Source organism: Herpailurus yagouaroundi, unplaced genomic scaffold (genome assembly GCF_014898765.1).
Source record: "Herpailurus yagouaroundi ecotype Mexico unplaced genomic scaffold, PumYag 181, whole genome shotgun sequence".
Taxonomy (NCBI): Eukaryota; Metazoa; Chordata; class Mammalia; order Carnivora; family Felidae; genus Herpailurus; species Herpailurus yagouaroundi.
The window spans coordinates 16117921-16137494 of record NW_024412412.1 but is presented as its reverse complement, the minus strand read 5'-3'; the positions used below and the strand labels follow the sequence as shown (position 1 = coordinate 16137494).

At 38.6% G+C, this 19574-nt stretch overlaps 1 protein-coding gene across 46 annotated transcripts in view; it reads left to right on the top strand.

Moving 5' to 3' along the window:
• SORBS2 (sorbin and SH3 domain containing 2) overlaps positions 1-18938 on the top strand; it is a 351293-nt gene extending 332355 nt beyond the window's left edge. For 31 of the 46 annotated variants that reach the window (XM_040489947.1, XM_040489955.1, XM_040489948.1 and 28 more), the window contains one exon: positions 1006-6632. In XM_040489947.1, coding sequence (XP_040345881.1) covers positions 1006-1239 — 234 coding nt within the window. In that variant the 3' untranslated portion in view covers positions 1240-6632. Of the gene's footprint in view, positions 1-1005; positions 6633-10299; positions 10390-11023; positions 11074-14951; positions 15059-16747 lie in introns of those variants that run through there. The other 15 variants (XM_040489968.1, XM_040489983.1, XM_040489982.1 and 12 more) reach the window with 4 other exon arrangements.
• Positions 18939-19574: the final 636 nt, after the last annotated feature.

The window sequence follows — 19574 nt, the reverse complement described above, 5'->3', positions numbered from 1 at the left end:
CTCTCGGAAGAAATAAGTTCTTCAGGTTGGTGACCACTTAAGACTACTAATGCATTTTCATCTTACAAAGAATCTTGAGCAATGATTTTCATTAGTAAAGAGGGGACATACCCTAAATCTTTAGTTGGTAAATTTTTCTCTTAAGACAAAAACAAAACTTCATTTCTCACATATATGTAACCCGTAATTTAGAAAGAAAATACGATTACTGGCAAATACTGAAATTAGGAAACAAAATGTTTTATATCATGCTACTCTGCAGTCACTTTCCCCCGTGGATCGTCTATTTTAAAATCTTAGAAAACAAAAATAATTTTTAAAATCCCATAGTTTTCTATTAAGACCTTGCCAATAACAAATATAGAGGCATGTGGCCTGTACTATAGGACGTTCTTGGGCTTAAATAATGATCAGTGCCCATGAGACCCCTGGACATCCACAAAACCCCGAGGCTTGGCTAGTTCCTCAACCAGGAGAGAAAAGGTCATCTGCACAAAGAACCCAGCCATGCCTGTATTTGTATAAAATAAAACAAATACACTACTTAGCAAAAGAGATCATTCATTACAGAAAGTCAAGCATGTTTCTAAGTCAGTTATTCAAATAGCTGCTGGCACACATCAGTTCCCCGGCTTTGTAACTAACCAGCTAGAAATCGTAATCTACTTTACAAGCAAGTAACAAAGAGTCATTGCAGGTTTGTAGTTTTTCCTTCATGTTTAGAAGCAGCCATCCTGTAAATATATTCTAAAATTGTAGACTATGGGGGGTTCTTCTGTCCAGCCACCCACATCAGAAAAATGATCACGCTCACTGGGGATTTTGAGTCAGATTCGAAAGAAAAAGTTAAGCAAGAATTTAAAGCAAGAATTTGTCATAAATGTCACTTCCCAGGGCATTTGGTAACTTGAACATTATTCAACTTTGGGGGATATTCTCTAAAGACCACATAACCTCATTCTGGGCACAAGCGTAATCACATCTTGTCTTTCCTCAATCTTTAAGCCGCCTTCATCTTCTCCGGGAGATCGAACGTCTACACCTTTTCCCAGCTGTGTCCTTCCCTCCCTTCCTTTCCATTCTCCCTGGGCCTCTGTCTCTGACTTGGCCTCTACACTTTCTCAGACTACCCAGCCCTACACACCTCCCCTTCTCCCTAAATACCCTTATCAACAGGAGATAAATTCACCAAAATTAAAGGTAACTGCATCCCGAGTGTGGTTTATTGCATGCCTTTAAATGAATTTTATTAATTAGATGTATTTAGATTTGTGCCATCTTACAAGTTCTAAGAAGTCGTGTAAATATTGGTTGCTAACTTTTTAACATCATTGGCATGGCCTCTATCCCAAAAATTTAAAAGACACGCTTGCATACCCAGACTCAATTTTACATAGAAAAATAAAAAGCAACCATTAGGTATTTTTTTGGAGAACCATCCCATTCAAAGACATCAGCTTGGTGCCTGTCATCTCCTGTCACTTCTCAGTGGGCTCACTGCCTCCCACATTTCTCAGCCATCAGCAGGTTCAGCAGAGCCCGAGGGCAGGATGATCTTCAGTACTGTCTTGAGCTCTAGTCTTCCACAAAACTGAAGTAAATTAATGAGGATGCAGGAATGATACTTCCCTTGGTTAACAGTTAACAAAGCACCCAACTCAGAGCCTTGCGGGCTGGCAGTTCTCCTGATTTTCAACTCCCCATAAGGACACCAGTAAAAGAGACTTTCAGCAAAATTAATGACTGGCCCTGGAAAGACATTTAATGACAACCACAGCATGAAATGACTCCATCACAGAAAAGCTTGGCTTCTACAATCAGCATGATCCTGAAATCTCTTCCTTTAGACAAAAGGTGATAGACTTCAAATAATAACCCATCCTCACATCCAATGTTTTGAATGTGAATGAGAGCCTCTGCAGTTAAGGGAAAACTCGAAGGCTCTGGTAGAGTCGAGTTTCTTTACCAGGAAGCACCAACACCAGAGAAATGCCATCTGCACGATACTCCCAACTCCCATCACTAACCCCATCCAACAAAATAGTCCAATGTGAATGTGAATTCATCTTATGTGTGAAAGGAATTTTTGAAAAAGTGGAATAGTTTAAAGACTAGTTGCTCTTTGCCCTTTGAGATTTCATTTTGGCCGGCATGAAATAATTAGGAAATAAAAATAATAATACTTTAGATATTATCTAAGACCAAGAATTTGCCCCGCCCTCCCCGCCCCCATTCCTTCTGTGGTTCTCTTTTTAAGGCCAAAGTATTTATTCCCTGTCTTTCCCTACTTGTTCTTTAGCCCTTAAACTTAGTCAATAAATGGCTAAATAACTTTAGAATCAGTTTGGATTTTTAGAATTTAGAGAGATAAAGATCACTCACTGCCATTGTACTATCAAGGACAAAACCAAGATTTATGCGAGTTCATTCTTTAAGAACCAAGCTCAACTGATACACACGTTAGGTGTCAGTTGTTTGCAGAATGGTATGAGAGAATGGACATATTTACAATAACAATGTTTCCAAAGAATACTTTTCATAACTACATCAAATAATTAACTCCAGAAAAATGAAGTGGTTTTTTTCTCTATTTTATCTCATACTCAAGAGCAAATGATAACTTTCTATCTCCCCCACTGAGTTTTTGAAAACCTTATAAATGTCTTCTTCTATTCATTGGAAAGATATAAGTTGATGAATTCGTTGGTGCTTATTGTAAATATAAATGCAAATTGAAACAGCTGCAAATCTCAGGCCATTATTATAGTTTAACCCCACGTCTGATACTGATAAACTGTGGAGGCTTGAGTCCTCTAAGAAGCCTTCCTATTTCTTCCATTTCAAGAATGTTACACGTTATGCTCATTACCAAGAAAGTAACCCTGCACTAAAAGCAAAGATAAAATAAAATTTTAATAATGTTTTAGTAGGTATAGCATAGTATGCACGAATCATTACACTTTTATCAATCCTTATCAACCATTTAATGCACTTTTATTCTTTTAATAAAATTTAATGCAATTTTACTCCTGTGAAGTATCTTCTGAGACAATGTAAACCTGTCATATCCAAACCAAAATCTTCCATAAACGCAAAATTCACCAACACGTTATAGATGACAGAAGGCTGAAAATGTACATATAAATTATGAGCAATATATAAATCAGAAACCAATATCCTCTCTTCTATTTTGAGCATCTTTTTTTAAATAATGGTTTTTCATAATAAAAATTATCATAATTCTCAGTTCTCCTATAAGCCGAACTTCCAATTCCATCTAAGAGACTTATGGCATGTGGACTCTTTATGAAGAGATAGAAGGACTCTTCTTTGGGCTTCTTCCAAGAAACTCAATTTTTGTGGGCCCATTGGGAAGTCTCCTCGCTCTAAAGCCATCCCATCAGAGAGTGACCCCCTTGAGCACGGTTTCCAACATGGAATTAAGCCCTGATTCTTCCTAATATGTTCAAATGATCTTTCCAGCTGTTTGTCCACATCATTCTAACAGCTAAATGTCTTTTTTCCTCTATGAGCCTTGATGTTTGTAGAACCCATCCCCGCATCAGTCGAAATGGGGACAGCTGCTGTGCCAAAAAACTCAAAATAACAACAGCTTAAACAACATACAAGTATATTTCTCTGGTACCTAAGTGTCGGGCATCCAGGGCTGGTATGTGGCTCCAGAATCATCAGAAAACCCAGGAGATTCCATTTGATTTTTGCACATCATCTCCCCAGTGAGAAGCCTCCACCGCCTGGTCCAAAGTGCTTGCACCAGCTCTCGCAGCCCCTTCCTATTGTGTATCCCGTCTGTCAGAACTTATCACATGAGCACATTTAGATCCAAGGAAGACTTTATTCAGAAGGTCCATGTGCCTATCAGGATTCTAGGACAGAGGACAGACAAGAAAAGAACAGATACTGGAACACATCAAGCATTCTCTGCCATAACCCTTTAGAGAAAAATGCTTAATGCATTTCGTATCCACAGACTGCAGATTTGAGGTCAGTCATTATAAAAACTTTCTTCAGTGAGAGTTTAGAAAATCATGTTTTTATTGAAGAGTCCTTTCTCTAGTCCCGCTAAAGTTCCCATAAGGGACTCAAATACTTGTCAAGGACAAGTGGTAGATCCTGTCCACTCCTGGAAAGAAAATAAAGCATACTCACACACAAGAAAGGTTAGCTTATTCACTGTCCTATTAAAAATCTTACTTTGGAAGAACGCCAAAATAGTCACAAGGTGGAGTCAGGACAATATTCAGTATTTAATTATATTTCACCATTTTCCCCCCAGAGAAGCCGTGTTTTCTTCCTCTGTGTTTTGTCAGAAAATTTGCCCCGACAAGCAGTTGAGACTTTTTACGAAACTTTATGGGTATTGAGTGAAATTCCCCTCTATTTTACCTTGCATCTACTCAAATGTGCACACACACACAAAAAAAAACCCAGGTCCAATCTGAGGGTGTCTTGAATCCCACTGTTAAACATTCTATTAAAGACGTACAAATTCTTGTATGTGTTCTTAGCCATCGATATCGCACTCAAACATCGTCTTTGTGCCAGCTTCTCTCTGAAAGTCTTTCTCTGCTGTGCCTGTTGAGTTCTGTATGAAAGCGGCACCTGACGCCTGTGGCGTGAAACCTACAGGCAGCCAAAGAGCTGTCTGCAGACTGGTGAACCCTTCCCGCTCCGCTGCTATGCAAGAGTTTGGCATGCTGCGTGTGCGTGTGCATGAAAAAACAAAATCAGGAAAGCTTCTCCTGAAGGCTGTAAACCGAAGACAAGAACTAACTAACCTCTTATGGCTTTTCCAGGCTGACTTAAAAAGCGAGATATTTGTCTTGGGTAAGCCTCCGCGTAGCCCAGTGATGTCTAGGAGACACTGCAGCTCACCTGTCAGAGGGCTCAGCGGTTCCCACAGGGTAGGGTCAGAACGCCCCACCTTGAGCCAGGCACCCTGGCCATTCGCCCCCAGTGGGTGGCTCCTCCTTAATTGTCATTGCTGTGCTTTGCCCGTAAAGTAGGGCCAGAGGTACCCTTGAGACAAAGTGACCCCAACCATGATGAGCTATGAAATCAGATCAACACAAAAATCCTCTGCTGTCTTTAAGCAATGTGTTTTCCTTTTGTGTGTGTGTGTGTGTGTGTGTGTGTGTGTGTAAGCTTTCCAAAATCCAAAAAGGTCTGACCAGATTCTCATGGTACAAAGGAGGGCGTAGCGTATGTCGTCTTCTACGTCCGTCTCAGGCTTCCACGTTCTCTGTAAATCGCTGTTTTCCAGTTACGGTTTTTAGTGCGAAGAATAAGGCTGCTACCAATCATATACTGAACTCGCACGCTTCCAGTGATGTTTGCTTCTGTGGCATTCCGTTTATTTCAGTTTCTTGTTTTGTTTTGTTTTTCCCTTTAAATCCACGATTCTTGTTGCGAAATACCCTGTTGCTCTGGTGATGTGTGCTACATTCACTCCATGACGCTTTTTAAGCCAATGCTACTGCCCTGGACTCCAGATACTCCCAGGCTCTTGACAGCTTTGATTGAATTTAAGGGTGAAATTACTTTCCCCTGTAACTCTTTGGTTCTGTAACATCACATCAAAAGCACTTTCCTATGAATGGGTTGTAAATGGTGTTATCAGTTCTGGGGAAGGCAGCCAAGGCTTGTAGGGATTTCCATCTCCTCAAAAGTCAGTCTTTTCACCATTTCTATTTGATAAACCCTGGTTTAACCTCACCTGGTCTATTACATGACTATGCTTTGCAAATATTTAAGGGCCCAATTGATTGCAAAGAGGATTTCCTTTTCTACTTTCAAAAAATGTAGATACCTCTCTGTGTTTATGCCAATTTTGTGCTTTTTGCTTTGCATAATGAGACCTCGCTTTGTTTCTGAGGTAGAGATTTGGGTTGCCGTAGAGAAAGAGGAATGTTGATTTGAAGGGATTCTTAGACTCACTCACACAAGGACCTTCTAGAGCCAAAACAAAAAGAAAGATTTTTCCACAATTAATGTGGCCCAGCCATAAATTTCCCATGGGTCAATGAGATGCTATGTTTTGGGTCACCTCAAGTTTTTTTTCTTTGCCAGATGTATACATTATGTACTTATATGTGTTTGGGTGGAACATACATTTTCTATATTCTTTAGATTCATCCAAAGTTGTATACCATCAATTAAGAAGGAAAAATAATCCTATAAACATAAACATGGGACTGTTATTAGGGGAATGTCATCGAATTCTGGTTGGCAAATACTACACCTAACATTTTCTGGAAAAAAACTGACTGAAAAACTCTAGAAGTGCTTATAACTCTTTCAAATATTCTTCCACATTAGTATTTAAAGTAACAGCCAATCCTCACTCAAGAATCACCAAATACTAGATAGAGCTACCAGAAATGCCTCTGCCGAAGCACAGATAGACAAATGGCTTCTGGACAGACTGCATCTCCCCATCTGAGCTAGGCAAGTAGATGTTTTACTGAAACCAGAGATTCTAGGATATTTCAGACCAGTTCCCTCATGGTTAGGTTGGTTCTGGCTTTGAATATTAGCGTGTGCTTAAAACTTGTCCCATTTGTATCTGCTTTTGATAATTTAAAAAAAAATAGCTACACTAAAAGAGAGAGAGAGAGGAAAAAAAAAAAAAAGATGGCTACATTGCCAAGGAAAAAAGTTAAATATTGAGGATTCCATGAAAACAACATGGCGCTTCATTGGGTTTTCCAATTTTACTATTCTCTTAAGACACATGTAGGACTCTCTGAATGCCACAAGTGTATATTCTATATTGCTCACAACACTGCTAAGAAGTTATGAGTAATGAGCAGAGTTAAAACAGAAACAAGCACAGACCTAAAATACGGGTGGCTACACAGAGATCTTTTCTCAAGAATTTAAAACACGGGAAGGGAAGTAGGTAGTCAGAAAGACACATGAATATCTATTCCACAGCGTTCTGTGGTCTTTAAAGTAGCCTTTCAAAACGAATCCAGGCTGAAGGAACGAACTTTGTGAGAGAGCTGTCCGAAGGCAGAAACTTTTAGCATGTTGCTTCCACTAATCACCATTCGGTGGCAATAGAGCGCAAATAAGTTACAGATCTTTTCCTCAAGGTTTGCGCCTTCTAACACCAGGGCGGGGGGAAAGGCAAAAGATAGTCTCCTAAGATAATTGGCTTGTGTATCCATATAGAACATAAACACCTGCCTAAAAGACAAAATAAAGATGCTGATCCACCTTATCCATCACAGTCATCTTTTACTATGAGTGCCAGTCAACATTTTAATTCTGTTTCTTCTTTTTACTTATTTGTGATTTAAGAAATGATCTTTGAGTTTGGGTTCACTGATCTGAAAAATGAAGCTGAATTGTTACCATGACTGTTTTTACAGGACTGGGACACTTGAGAATTAATTGGCACAGCTCTCTGACAACAGAGGGTTAAGGTTGATGAGGGCACCTATACATAACGGAGGAAGTGTGTCTGTGGGAACGGATTCCCTGAGGGGGACAAGATTCTAATCACCATCCTGACCAACTCTTTGGTTTTAGAGAAAAGGAAGCTCAGGCACATATCCAAGGCTACACTGGTAGTCAGTGCCAATACCATGAAGACAGGAATGTGCCCTATTAATGCTACTTGTTCCTCTATGGACCAAATATTTTTTAAATAAGTTAATTCAAATACTGTAGCTAGTCACATTTCCTCAAAACTGGTTCCTAACTATCCAGATTCACATGGAGATGATTCCTGTTAAAGGTAAACTTAGAAAAGTTCCTGAAGTTACCAAGATAATAGTGCTAATAAAGGCTGCGATAAATCTTGGCCTGAGCATGTGAACAGTATAGAGACCTGGTAAGTCAGAAAAGGGGGTGGGAGGTTCATTAAAGGCTATAAAGGAAGAGAAAAGACATACTGCGAAGGATTGGTAAAAACAAGGACGTTACTGGCTGGCTTGCCCAGGAACGTGAGTCCCCTTGAGACATAGACCCCTGTGGCATTAAGGGAGCCACATACTTCTGGCAACAGCCCCGTGTTCCCAGTTGTCAAAGGGATGATTCATTTAAATAACTTATGGTGTGAGTTGAATTAAAGGAATTAAAGTAGAATTGTAATGATGACAACAAGAGGTCCCATGTGGACTTTAAAAGTAGATTGTTTTATTTCAATGAACAATCTGATTTTTAACGCCATATTTAGGGGCACCTGGGTGGCTCAGTCGGTTAAGAATCTGACTTCAGCTTAGGTCCTGATCTCATGGTTCGTAGGTTCGAGCCCCATGTCAGGCTCTGTGCTGATAGCTCGGAGCTTAGAGACTGCTTCAGATTCTGTGTCTCCCTCTCTCTCTCTGTTCCTCTCCGCCTCGCACTCTGTGTGTGTATGTCTCTCTCTCAAAAATGAATAAACGTTTAAGAAAATTAAAAAATTAAGTCATATTCACATTTAACAGAAAAGAGCAATGAAATTCGACCTCCCAGATTTACCAAGCACCGGATGCCATGATAGAAAAGTAACACTTTTACTCAACTTAAAAATATTAGAATGACTTAAACTTGTAGAAAGAGCACAACGAAATACATTTTACAAAACACTTTCTCTGAAGATAAGAAAAGATCATCAGATCATATTTTCTTATTTATAACTTTGCTCTGCACTGTAACTGGTGCTATGATGTTTTTGCGAGACAACAGTAGCTGTCCTTGAATGGGCTTTGAAATACAGCATTTTGATTTTTTTAATTCCATTTTTAAATGTTTTTGAGCGATTAACATGAGCATTTTCAATATCATGTGCCTTGAGTGTATAATCTTTGGCCAGAAATTTTACTCCTGGAAGTGTGTTCTAAAGAATGTCCAAAAGAAGTAAATAATCCTTTGTATAAAAATGTTTATAGCATTGCTGCTTATGAACGTGTAAAAAGGCTAGACTAAACTTAACTTCGAAAACAAAAAAGGGAAATGGTTAGGAAAACTAAAAAAATATATCTACACCAACGTGAGGGCATATTATTCTGCAGTGGCTTCAAATGAAAAAGAAGACTAGACAACTATCAGAAAATATTAATAGTAATTGATATATATGTATTTTATTTCTGCATAAAAGTTATATATATATATATATATGATTGGATGAGGATTTGAAGAAATTTAATAGGATATAGGCTTGTGGATGGCTTATATTTATTTTACATATAATATTTACTTATTTATATTTTTATGTATGTATTATTTATATATAAGAATTATAGAATTATTCAATATATTTATATTGAATTAAATGGCCTTAAAATGGTTAGAAAACGGTTTAGTTTTGACTTTTCTTAAAATAGTATATTTTATCATTTTAATAATACATACATTGCAAGTAATTTTATATTGATTTATAGAAGTTTTGTATTCTTAAGCCATACACGTTTCCAATCATTTCCATCCACTCTGTAGTCTTAGGTTTATATATTCCATGCACAGACTGCTGAGTGAAATTTCTAAAAAGTAAACACTTCCAATTAATAGACTGAATGCTTAAAGTTTTAGTAATGTAAGTGCCTGGTATCCTTTTTTTTTTTTTTTTTTTTAATGGTTATGTATTTTTGAGAGAGCACAAGCGGGGAAGGGGCAAAGAGAGAGGGACAGAGGATATGAAGCGGGCTCTGTGTTGACAGCTGCCAGCAGTAAGCCCGATGTGGGGCTCGAACTCATGAACCTGTGAGATCATGACCTGAGCCGAAGTCAGACGCTCAACCGACTGAGTCACCCAGGTGCTCTAAGTGCCTCACCTTCTTATGCTACAAAGACAACTTGGATGGGAGGGGAGTGAATACAGAATTGAGGAAGGGGAGGAAATTATAGACTCATAGACTGAAAGGAACCCCAGAGTTCTCCATCCATTCTTGGACCAGTGGGATTTTTATGGACAATTTGCAGGGTAAAATTGCCAGCCTGTCAGTAATCCACTCATAATGCAGGGACCCACGAATTGGCCCTGATGTCTAAGGACATGGATCCATCTAACTCAGTGGTCATCAAGAAGTCACTTTTATAAGTGTCATGCAAGCGCCTACTTATCGCATTTTAGCACGCAGCCATCATTTAGAAGAGGATGTCTTTGAACTGTGTTGTGAATGAATTGTAATATTTTTCTTTCCCTGAAATGGTAACATTTAGGTAGTCGGTAGAAACGACGTTGAGTTTACATATTCGACAAACATGTTAACTTTCATTCGTTGCAATATTTGTGTGGATATGTGGGATGCTAAGGTTTGTCATTTCCAATATTATAAGTATCTATTACAGATACTGGTCTTGATGCTTAGTTTAAAAAGAAAGGAAACTCTTTTGAGAGTTCAGTGCACTGGGAATTTCTACCAATATTTCTCTTCTAAGGTAAAATGTTACATGTTACCTGGATATTGTTTGTTACCCTCTAGTTAAAGTTCTCTGTTTTCTCTTTCTAAAAATGCATGTGTTCTCTCAACATTGAGAACAGAGAGTGTTAATTCAAATGTAGCATGGGATGTCTGCCTATCTACATTTTCATCCGTACTGTATGTGAAAATGTTGTCTGTGAAGGAAAAGTAGAATGAATGTGGATACTTTGCCGTTAGACTAAATGTGGTTTATTTTCCGCTTGTTTGAGAAAACGCTGAAGAATAAGGTTGTATGAAGGTGTCCAGATTTCCCATTCTAGTGATTTGGTGTCTATGTTCTTGCCATATTCCTGGCCTTTGAAAAATCAATGGGACTAAACCCTGGCTTTTCCTTAAAGCTTGAACAGACTAGATTCTAGATACATTCCAAATATCTGAACCTTGGTTATTTTCATTTAATTCAAAGCACCCTTCAAAATATTTGGATTATTAATCCTGCAGAAACCCTTTATTTGGTTTTTTTTCCTTCCTCTTGGTTTTTTACAACAGGAAATATTAAATGTCAAGAAAAGTACCATGCCATTATCCAAATTATCTTTTACTTAGTACCAGTTTAAACGCTGATTACATTGAAAATCATTTCATTTCAGCCACAGCGTCCTGTGTTTACTCATGAAAACATTCAAGGTGGGGGGGAACCGTAAGTATTCTTCTTATCTTCTAAGTTCAAGACTAACCTTGACTCACAAAACAGACAACTGGTGTACCAAAACAGAGGACTTTGCAAGTGAAAGAGGACAAAGTAACTAAAATGAGGCCTCTGTGATCAGTCTCTTTCATAACGTAGAGCAGAAGTTCATTTTAAAAAGAAACCCAATCATTTTGCATAGCAGCCTTTGATTTACACACCAGAAAAACCTAACGGGGCTCCAGTGATGCCTAAGATTTACCAATCTGCCTCCCTCTTTGTTCTACCAACCATGCAAATTCCAGTAACCACGGCTGTAAAGACACAGAAGTGTCCTAACAGTGGTTGTACACATATCTGAAGACCAGAAGAATGTCAAAGTACACCAGAAGTGATAAGTCAGTAACAAAATTCCAAGGTTACCTTTTGACAAAGGTCTTCGGGAATGGCAGCGTATTAAAACAGTCACTGTCATTCAGTTAAATGCCTTTTCCCGCTTACAAATTCCCTCTCCTCTCTGACCCACAAGTCACCTCAAATCGAAGGTGTCACACATTGTCTTTAAGATGCTCTTTGGCGTGTGTATCCATTTCTGCTCCATTTTGCCCATAATAGATGTTCAGCGGCGACCTACTTCCCACTGTCTACTGCCTAGCCTGTAAGTCAGGAGCTAGACCCCTGGGAAGGAGCACGGATGGGAGCACGAACGGAACTAAACCTTGTGAGGCACCCCTGAGCACAAGCAGGGCCTCCAGCCCATGGCGCACGCCCTGCCCCCCTGGGGTAGAGCAAGTGGCCTGGAACCTTCCTGACCTCTGGCTCCCTCCTCACTTCTCAGGGACCTGGCAGTGAGCTGAAAGCATGCTCTTCAGAAACTATCTCTCACCTGAGACTGCCTGTCACCGAGTCCAGCCAGAAAGCTTTTCTTGTTAGGGAAAGATTATGAAAAGAACACGCTGGAAGTAAGAATCATTCCGAGTTCCATTTAACTGAAAAAAATTTTTAAAAATCAAGTATGACCTGTAATTCTAAAGTTTTGGTTTGTTGCCTTATTTAAGCAAATGATAGGAACACAACACAAAAAATAAATTCCAGGCCTGTTTAGGTCTATTGTGTTACCAGCACATCGTATTAAGCAGCTGTTAAGGAGATTACGCATTAATAGGTAAATTATGTTATACTGTTTTATGTCATAGAAAGTTAATACTTCCAAGTGTGGTCATTTGGGTATTTATGGAAACCACAGAGCTCACAGGTGGGAGAAGGCACTTTTTCAAGGTCCTGCTGTGGACTTTAGAAACATCTACTAAACATTACTAAATTTCTATTTGATTACAACCCCAAGGAGTGGGATGATGGGGTGTCACTTAATTTCTTTCATTTAAAAAATAGATTGGAATGAAAATAGGTACCTAAGGTTATAATGTTGCCGCAATTCAGAACTATAATAAAATGTGTTACAGGAGACATTGCAAGTTATAGAGACAGCTTCAAACTTGGCTGAGCATTTTTTATTTAAAAGACAAATTTCTTTTTGAAGCATCCTGACCTCACCACCATCATTCATCTCACCGACACATCTTTCAAAATAGCATATTAATTGTAATTCGGCTGCATTTCCTGTCGTGCAACACTGGTTTTGAAAGCCAGCAGAGGCAGAGGGGTTTCCGGAAGGTTTGTTTATGTTTTCCATGAAACTCCCAATTTTTTTCCTTTTCCTTTTTTTTTTTTTTTAATGTGTGTGTGGTCTAATTAAACCCGAATGGTAAGTAAATGTTGAGAAGCATACTGGCTTTTGTCATACCAAAGTGAAGTAGGAGTTTGTGCCAATTTTGGTTTTTTTTAGCCCTTGGGACCTTGAGATTCTTCAAGCAGCTGGGGTTTGGTGGCCTTAAATGGGCCTGTCTCCATAAGAGTTTGGACAAGTGCCCGAGGGAAGAAGGCTGAAGCCTCAAAAACTCAATCAGAGAATCAGTGTTTCCCAAAGGGAAAGCTTCAATGTATATCCATAGAATCAGCAGCCCAGGAATGACTTTCTCCCTCAAATGTGACACTGGCAAAGGGACCAGGTTGAAATCAACTTTCCCCATATGAATTTAGAAAAGATAGCGTCCCTTCACCAGAGCAGCCTCCAAATCAAATCCTTAAAGCAAACAACAAAATAATAGGTCTCCTCTAATCAGGGCTGGCCCTGTGGAAATATCGAAATTAAGCAATGTTGGTTTTCAACACCTCCCTGTCTTTTTTACCACTGCTCTGGGATTCTGGCTACCTTTCTCTGTCCTTCTCCTTAATCAGAATCCTTTTTCAACAGAAGACATCAGATGCCCAGTTTCAAAAGAGTACAAGTGGCAGAAAAGATTCCCTAGCAGGATAAAATATTAACAGGGAAAGACAGCTCTAATGTTGTGATTTCAGGCTTTGGTACCAGCCAGAGAAAATAATGTATTCTAGGAGATGATGTTAGGCATCACATCTCACCAGCTCTTTCCCAGACAACCACCACCATCGCTAACCCCCACCACAAGCCAACTTTATCTGGGTCCCCCAATCTGAAAAAGTTCACGGACAGAGAGGAAAGCCAACGGAGCCATGCCCCTGATTTATGACATGCTGTTTGCGTTCAAATGGTAGAATAGTTTTGTTCCACCAAAATGTGATTTTCTGACTGAATGAAGTAATTAGATGTAAATCATTCTTGTTCCAGCAGTATTCAATATTATCTGCTTTCTAAAGTTGACCTTAAAAATCCAAAGTGCCCTGAAATGTGGTTTTTATTTTCTTGCATTGGCAGAATTACACAACTGTTATAAGAAGCAGCAAAAACAAAAGTTCACTGAGTTTTTAAAATCCCCCTCATTCTATTGGTAATATTTTAATAGTGATAGAAAGTTTTCATGTTAATTGCACATCAATTGCTTCTTGAACTGCTCAGCTGCTAGGACTTGTGTCTTCACTTTCCGAAATGCCAATCCATGTTAATATGCAGTAAAATACATACTATTTTGTTAACCACAAATTCAATTTTACTGATCAATGTCACCCAAATAAAGGCGTTCAAAGAATTCAGGCAGAGAAAGGAAACTGGTAGCATTCTGTCAGTAATTCTTTTTTACATAAAATTATTTCAAGGGAGAGTTCCAACATCAAACACAATTTCTCCAGGACCTATTTTAAAACGAAACTTATACCCATAATCTATTGTTTGATATTGGCTCAGTAATCAGTGAGCATAGAATACACCTGCTTGACTTCAGAGGTGAATTACATCAGATTTTCAAATTCTAAATCCTCATAGAACACTGATTCCAACTATAAAACTAAGTGGCTGTAAAGAATTCCTGTTGGCGGAAAAATAACCTTTTCTTTTACAGTAATCCCCACATAGCGATTTAGAAGACATGACTAACACAGTTTGCACATCTCAGTTTAGAATCCCTTGAAAATTCAACTTGGAAGTCCCAATTATTTGCTTTTGATTATAGTCAGCTAAACCTGTAACCCTTTCTCATTTTTACATTGCTGGATAATGCACATATCACTTCTTTTATAGTCTATACTCTTATTTAATGTCTTCATGATATCTATGAGTGGACAATTGGAATCCAGGCCTGATTTAGAAATGTCAAAATGTCTTAATCCAACTTGTGGATACTCTAACCTTCCACAAATACTCCTCACTGTAGTTTTGAAATGCTATCAGAGTGGTCTAAGTCCCATGAAAATCTAAATATTTCTATTTACTTTTCACACTTACCAAAGATTTATACTAATTTCACATGTTAATAAGAATAGAAACGTTGACAGTAAAATGACTATTGTATAATTTTCTATAGTTTCACAAAGGTGTAAAGATTTGTTTTTAAACGCATCCATTTGTCCTGTTTAAGGTTTCAGGCTCTGTATAACTATACTCCTAGGAATGAAGATGAGCTGGAACTCAGAGAAAGCGATGTCATTGATGTGATGGAGAAGTGTGACGATGGATGGTTTGTGGGTATGTGTACACTTCCTTCCACACCCTCCTTCCACACCCCTTTGGCCTCCTTAGAACTTGCTCATATTTGCTCACTTGCGATAGACAAAGGCACTTGCGATGCCTCGGATCTTTCACACATTGCCCTGCATTTTTAATATGGCTTAGTATCTACTGCTTTGGCCATACATGATTTTTCTGCTAGTTTTAGTTCCACTTCCACTGAGAGAAGCAAATGTCTTCGAATAGCACCAACCAGGAAAGACTGAGGTCTAAGAACCATAACAACGGTGTTTCCTAAACGAGAAACCGTATCACTCTGTCGGGTGGGCGGTTAGGTGTCCGCAGTGAGGATCTAATTGGAAAAAAACAAGACGCAGCGAGCAGTTCATCTACTTACTAGGTCTGATGTTAAGTGCCCTGAAAGTTCAATGATCCACCTTTATGTTGATTTTTGGTAAAAGTTGAGAGAGGTTCCATTCTTACCACTTAAAAGGCAATCACGTTCTTACCATCTTAAAAGAAGACTAGAGCTTTTCTGAGAAAACTTTTGTAGATAAGAGAATCATACAATGGGACACACAGGAAAGAGGTAAGAGAAAGAAAGAAAGAAAGAAAGAAAGAAAGAAAGAAAGAAAGAAAGAAAAAGAAAGGAAGGAAGGAAGGAAGAAAGAAAGAAAGAAAGAAAGAAAGAAAGAAAGAAAGAAAGAAAGACAGACAGACAGACACAGGGGAGAGAGGAGACAAGATGAGGGAACCAGGGCTTTCTATAGACAGGTAATCAGTGAGGAAAATAATCAAAGAACCGAGCAGACACCAGCCTCTGCTTCTGTTCATATTAATCCCCCCATTTAGAACAAAAGTAAATGGCTAACCCACACAGGTGAAAAGAAAATCAAACCAAGACAAGAAGTTCCAGAATGTAAATGAAACCGTAGAGCCTCTCTTCACTCCATTTGCGCTAGAAATCCTACGGAAGAATTCAGCACACCAACCTTTATTAACAGTTTCAAAGGAATTCTGTTATTTGAAACCGAAGGCAATCATGATGATGGCCAGTCGTACCTGAAGATGAACCCCTGTCTACAAATAGTTCTTGGCCTTTTTTTTTTCTTTAGTGACTGTAAATTTTTATGTTTTATCAAGGACTCTGGCAGTGCTATTTGTAAATGAATGAGGCGACATTCAGCGTGATCTTCTATGACATCACAAAACTGGATAGTCCCTGATAGGCCATTGTTACACCGTGTCGCACTTTTCTAGTCCATCCCATCACACCGCCAGCCTTGTCTTTATTTAGATTGTCCTTGAAAACGTCACTTCCCCCAGTGCTTTTTCCTTTCCTCACTCTTGCCTAGCAGCCTTGGTGATGGAGCATCGTTATACTTAATATCATTACACTTAAAAACCCACCTCCTCAGCAGGATTGTCTTTCCCTTCAGGCAGGGAGGCTGAGCTTTTTTTTCCCTTTAGTCTGGTGTGGGCTGGGAGCGCAGCGCCGAGAACCTTCGGAGGCAGTGAAGGCGGCAGGCAGTACAAATAAAACCGCTCACTTTGTCGGCTATGCCTTCAAGTGAGTTTGCTCTCTTTCCCAAACCCCGCTGGGCTTGCTCTCTTAGTGAAGGCTTGTAAATGAAGAGCTTTCAAGACCGCAAAGAAAAACCGATTATTTCATTGTTGTCCCGTTTCATTTGCTGCTTCTATTTTCAGGAACCTCGAGAAGAACCAAATTCTTTGGTACTTTTCCCGGAAACTATGTCAAGAGGCTGTGAATCACTCTCCCTCCTTTTTACGCCGCATTTCAGCACCGCATCTGTATAACCTTGCCTGAAAGATACCCTTAGGCCTCCTCCTCCCGCTGTCCTGCCTTCCAGTTTCCAGTAGAAGTCATCCACTGTCACCATCTCTATCTGCCACCAGACCACCAGCAAAGGAACTTCCTGCTGCCCCGCCCTGGGGAGGCTAGCAGACTGGCTTCCGCATGAAAGTGCATATCCCCGATGTCTGCTCTAAACTTTGAGAAGTCAATACGTGAGATCAGAAAGAAAATCATTGTAGTTAGAAAGGGTTACGTATTTGAGGCAAAAAAAAAAAAAAAAAAAAAGGAAATGTCTCAAGGAGACTCTCTAGTTCACTTCGAAAGATATTCTCCCCTCAGGCAGCCAGAGATTGTGTTTTACTAAATGCTGTGGTTTGCATTTTCGCATCCTTAGCTTGGCAGTGTATTTTCCTTTCACGAGTTTGCCTAGTGTCCTGGTTTACACGACATGAAAACTGTACTTCGGCTATCGTTTGCCTGCACTTATATATTGTAATACGCACAGTGATTACAAAAATCTAAAGCAAGAGTAGGAAAGTTAATCCGAATGAGTGTGATTTTGTTGATTGAATGTGAGTTTTCAAATAGGAGCCTTTTCCTGCAGTCTCTTCTGTACTTTTTAGAAGTGCAAACCGTAAGTGATTAAGAGCCTTTGGTAATAATCATGAGACTATAAGAGGTTTAACTAGACTACAAAAAAAAAACAAAAACAAAAACAAAAAAAAAACCTACTGTGTTGTAAAGTTGCATTGCTATTTTATATTAAAATGTAATAATCAGCATCAAGAACAATGAGCTCTTAGTGTTTTATTTATCTGATAAAATTTTAATAAAAACAGTGTTAGTGAGAGGTGCAAAGAATTATCCTAACGTAGACACTTGAAAGTATCTGTAAGCAATATTCATAGGTAAGATTTCACTGTGTGCACACATATACATTTGAGATTGTGTGAAAACAGACAATCCATATGGTATGTTGTACATTTTATGGAAATGTAAAGGAATCCCACACATTATTTTATAGAAATAGAGTACTTCAGAAGCATCACAAGTATGAAGGCTGGTTTTAGCAAGGATTATGATCAATACAATTATTTTTACTATGATAATTATTTTTCTTCTATGGAACTCAGAATCCTGGCTACATTTGAGGACAGGAATATGTTGAGCCTGATTTTCCTGGTGTGTGTAAAAATATTTCCTCGGAATACATTAGGCACTTTTTAGAGGCAATGTTAAATCATTCGGGTTATATTTTCTGCCCTGAAGTAGACATTTACAAAATGGTTTTGGGACCTGAAAGATTTAATGTGGTCAACAGTGCCTGAATTACACATACCTTGAGAACTAGCTTTGTATTTCTTATGACTTTGCATAAGAACTATTCATATTTGGATCTTGAGCACCTTATAGATAAAACTTTTTATGGCGTTTCTTCTGTGGACAGTGATTGATCTTTTCACAATGTACGTAGACCCTAGCATTTTGTACATATGTTTGCTCTTTTGTACAGACTATTTAGTTGTTGAGAAAATGGGAATTTCCTAATTTGGTCTTTATCCTTCACTTTAAACTAAGCTAAAACACTTTCAACAGATTATCCTTTACATATCCCACAGATCACAAGCACGCCTTGATTGCGCGATTCTGTAAGATAGCATTTATGCAAAAGTTTATGAACTTACAAGATCTGAGCAGCCAAACTGAAATGTACATAAATACTGATTACAGAGGAATCTCATTAGAAAGAAGGTAAAGAAACATCTTTGAGTAGACTACCTTGATTACTGTCAAAATCACAAGCAGCTTTATATTTTAAAGGCTTTGGGTTTGAAATTGAGTCAACTGCATGCAGCTTTGCTGATAAATGAATATTTATCTTTGATGCCATTTATGAGAAAAGATTTCAATATCTGTTGCCTGTCATATTTAAGAAAAATTACTGTTTCTACTCTCTGTATCTGATTTTAAAAGGAAAAATATTCATACCTGGCTTTCAGCTTATTGACTTTGAATTCTTATAAGCGAAGGTCATTGTGTTTTTCTTGAATAGACATCTAATAAATTTTGCTTGGAAGTATACTTTAGTTTTTCTTTTTGACATTTCTCCGTAAGAAAATTGTGTAGTTTACCCCCAATTTCTTCCGTAAGCCAAGAGAAAATGCATTTACTCTACGTTCTCCTGATACACAAATGGAGAAAAGATGTATATGCACAGCTCAGAGAAGAGATATTCTTTAAACTCATCACTAAACCTCATTTGCGGAATGAATACTCTTTGGCTGAAAATCACCACTCAGCTAAAAGCAACACATTTAAAAATATTTCTGCCTCAGAAACAGCTATTTTTCCAAGAAGAAGTTAATTACAAGAAGTTGGAAGCACTTTTTCAACTCAACTACCTTAAATTTTAAAATTATTTCCCTAAAAAGCTTTATCACCATCGGCATGGGCAGTCCCTGCTAATACCCACAAGCCTTTGGCAAATTTCAAATGATGTGCTTTTCTCACACACAAATAGTAAAGGGCTAGCTCCACACCTTGGATCCTTTCTAATAGACCTTGGATCCTTGTGGCTCTATGTGTATCAACCCTCATCGACATCTATCTCTCGCATTCAGAAACACATACATTCCTCTGTTGGCAATTGCGTTATCAGAGGTGTTTTGTCAAGTTGGTTCACCTTAATTCTCACCTTGGACCCTTCCATTCCATTGG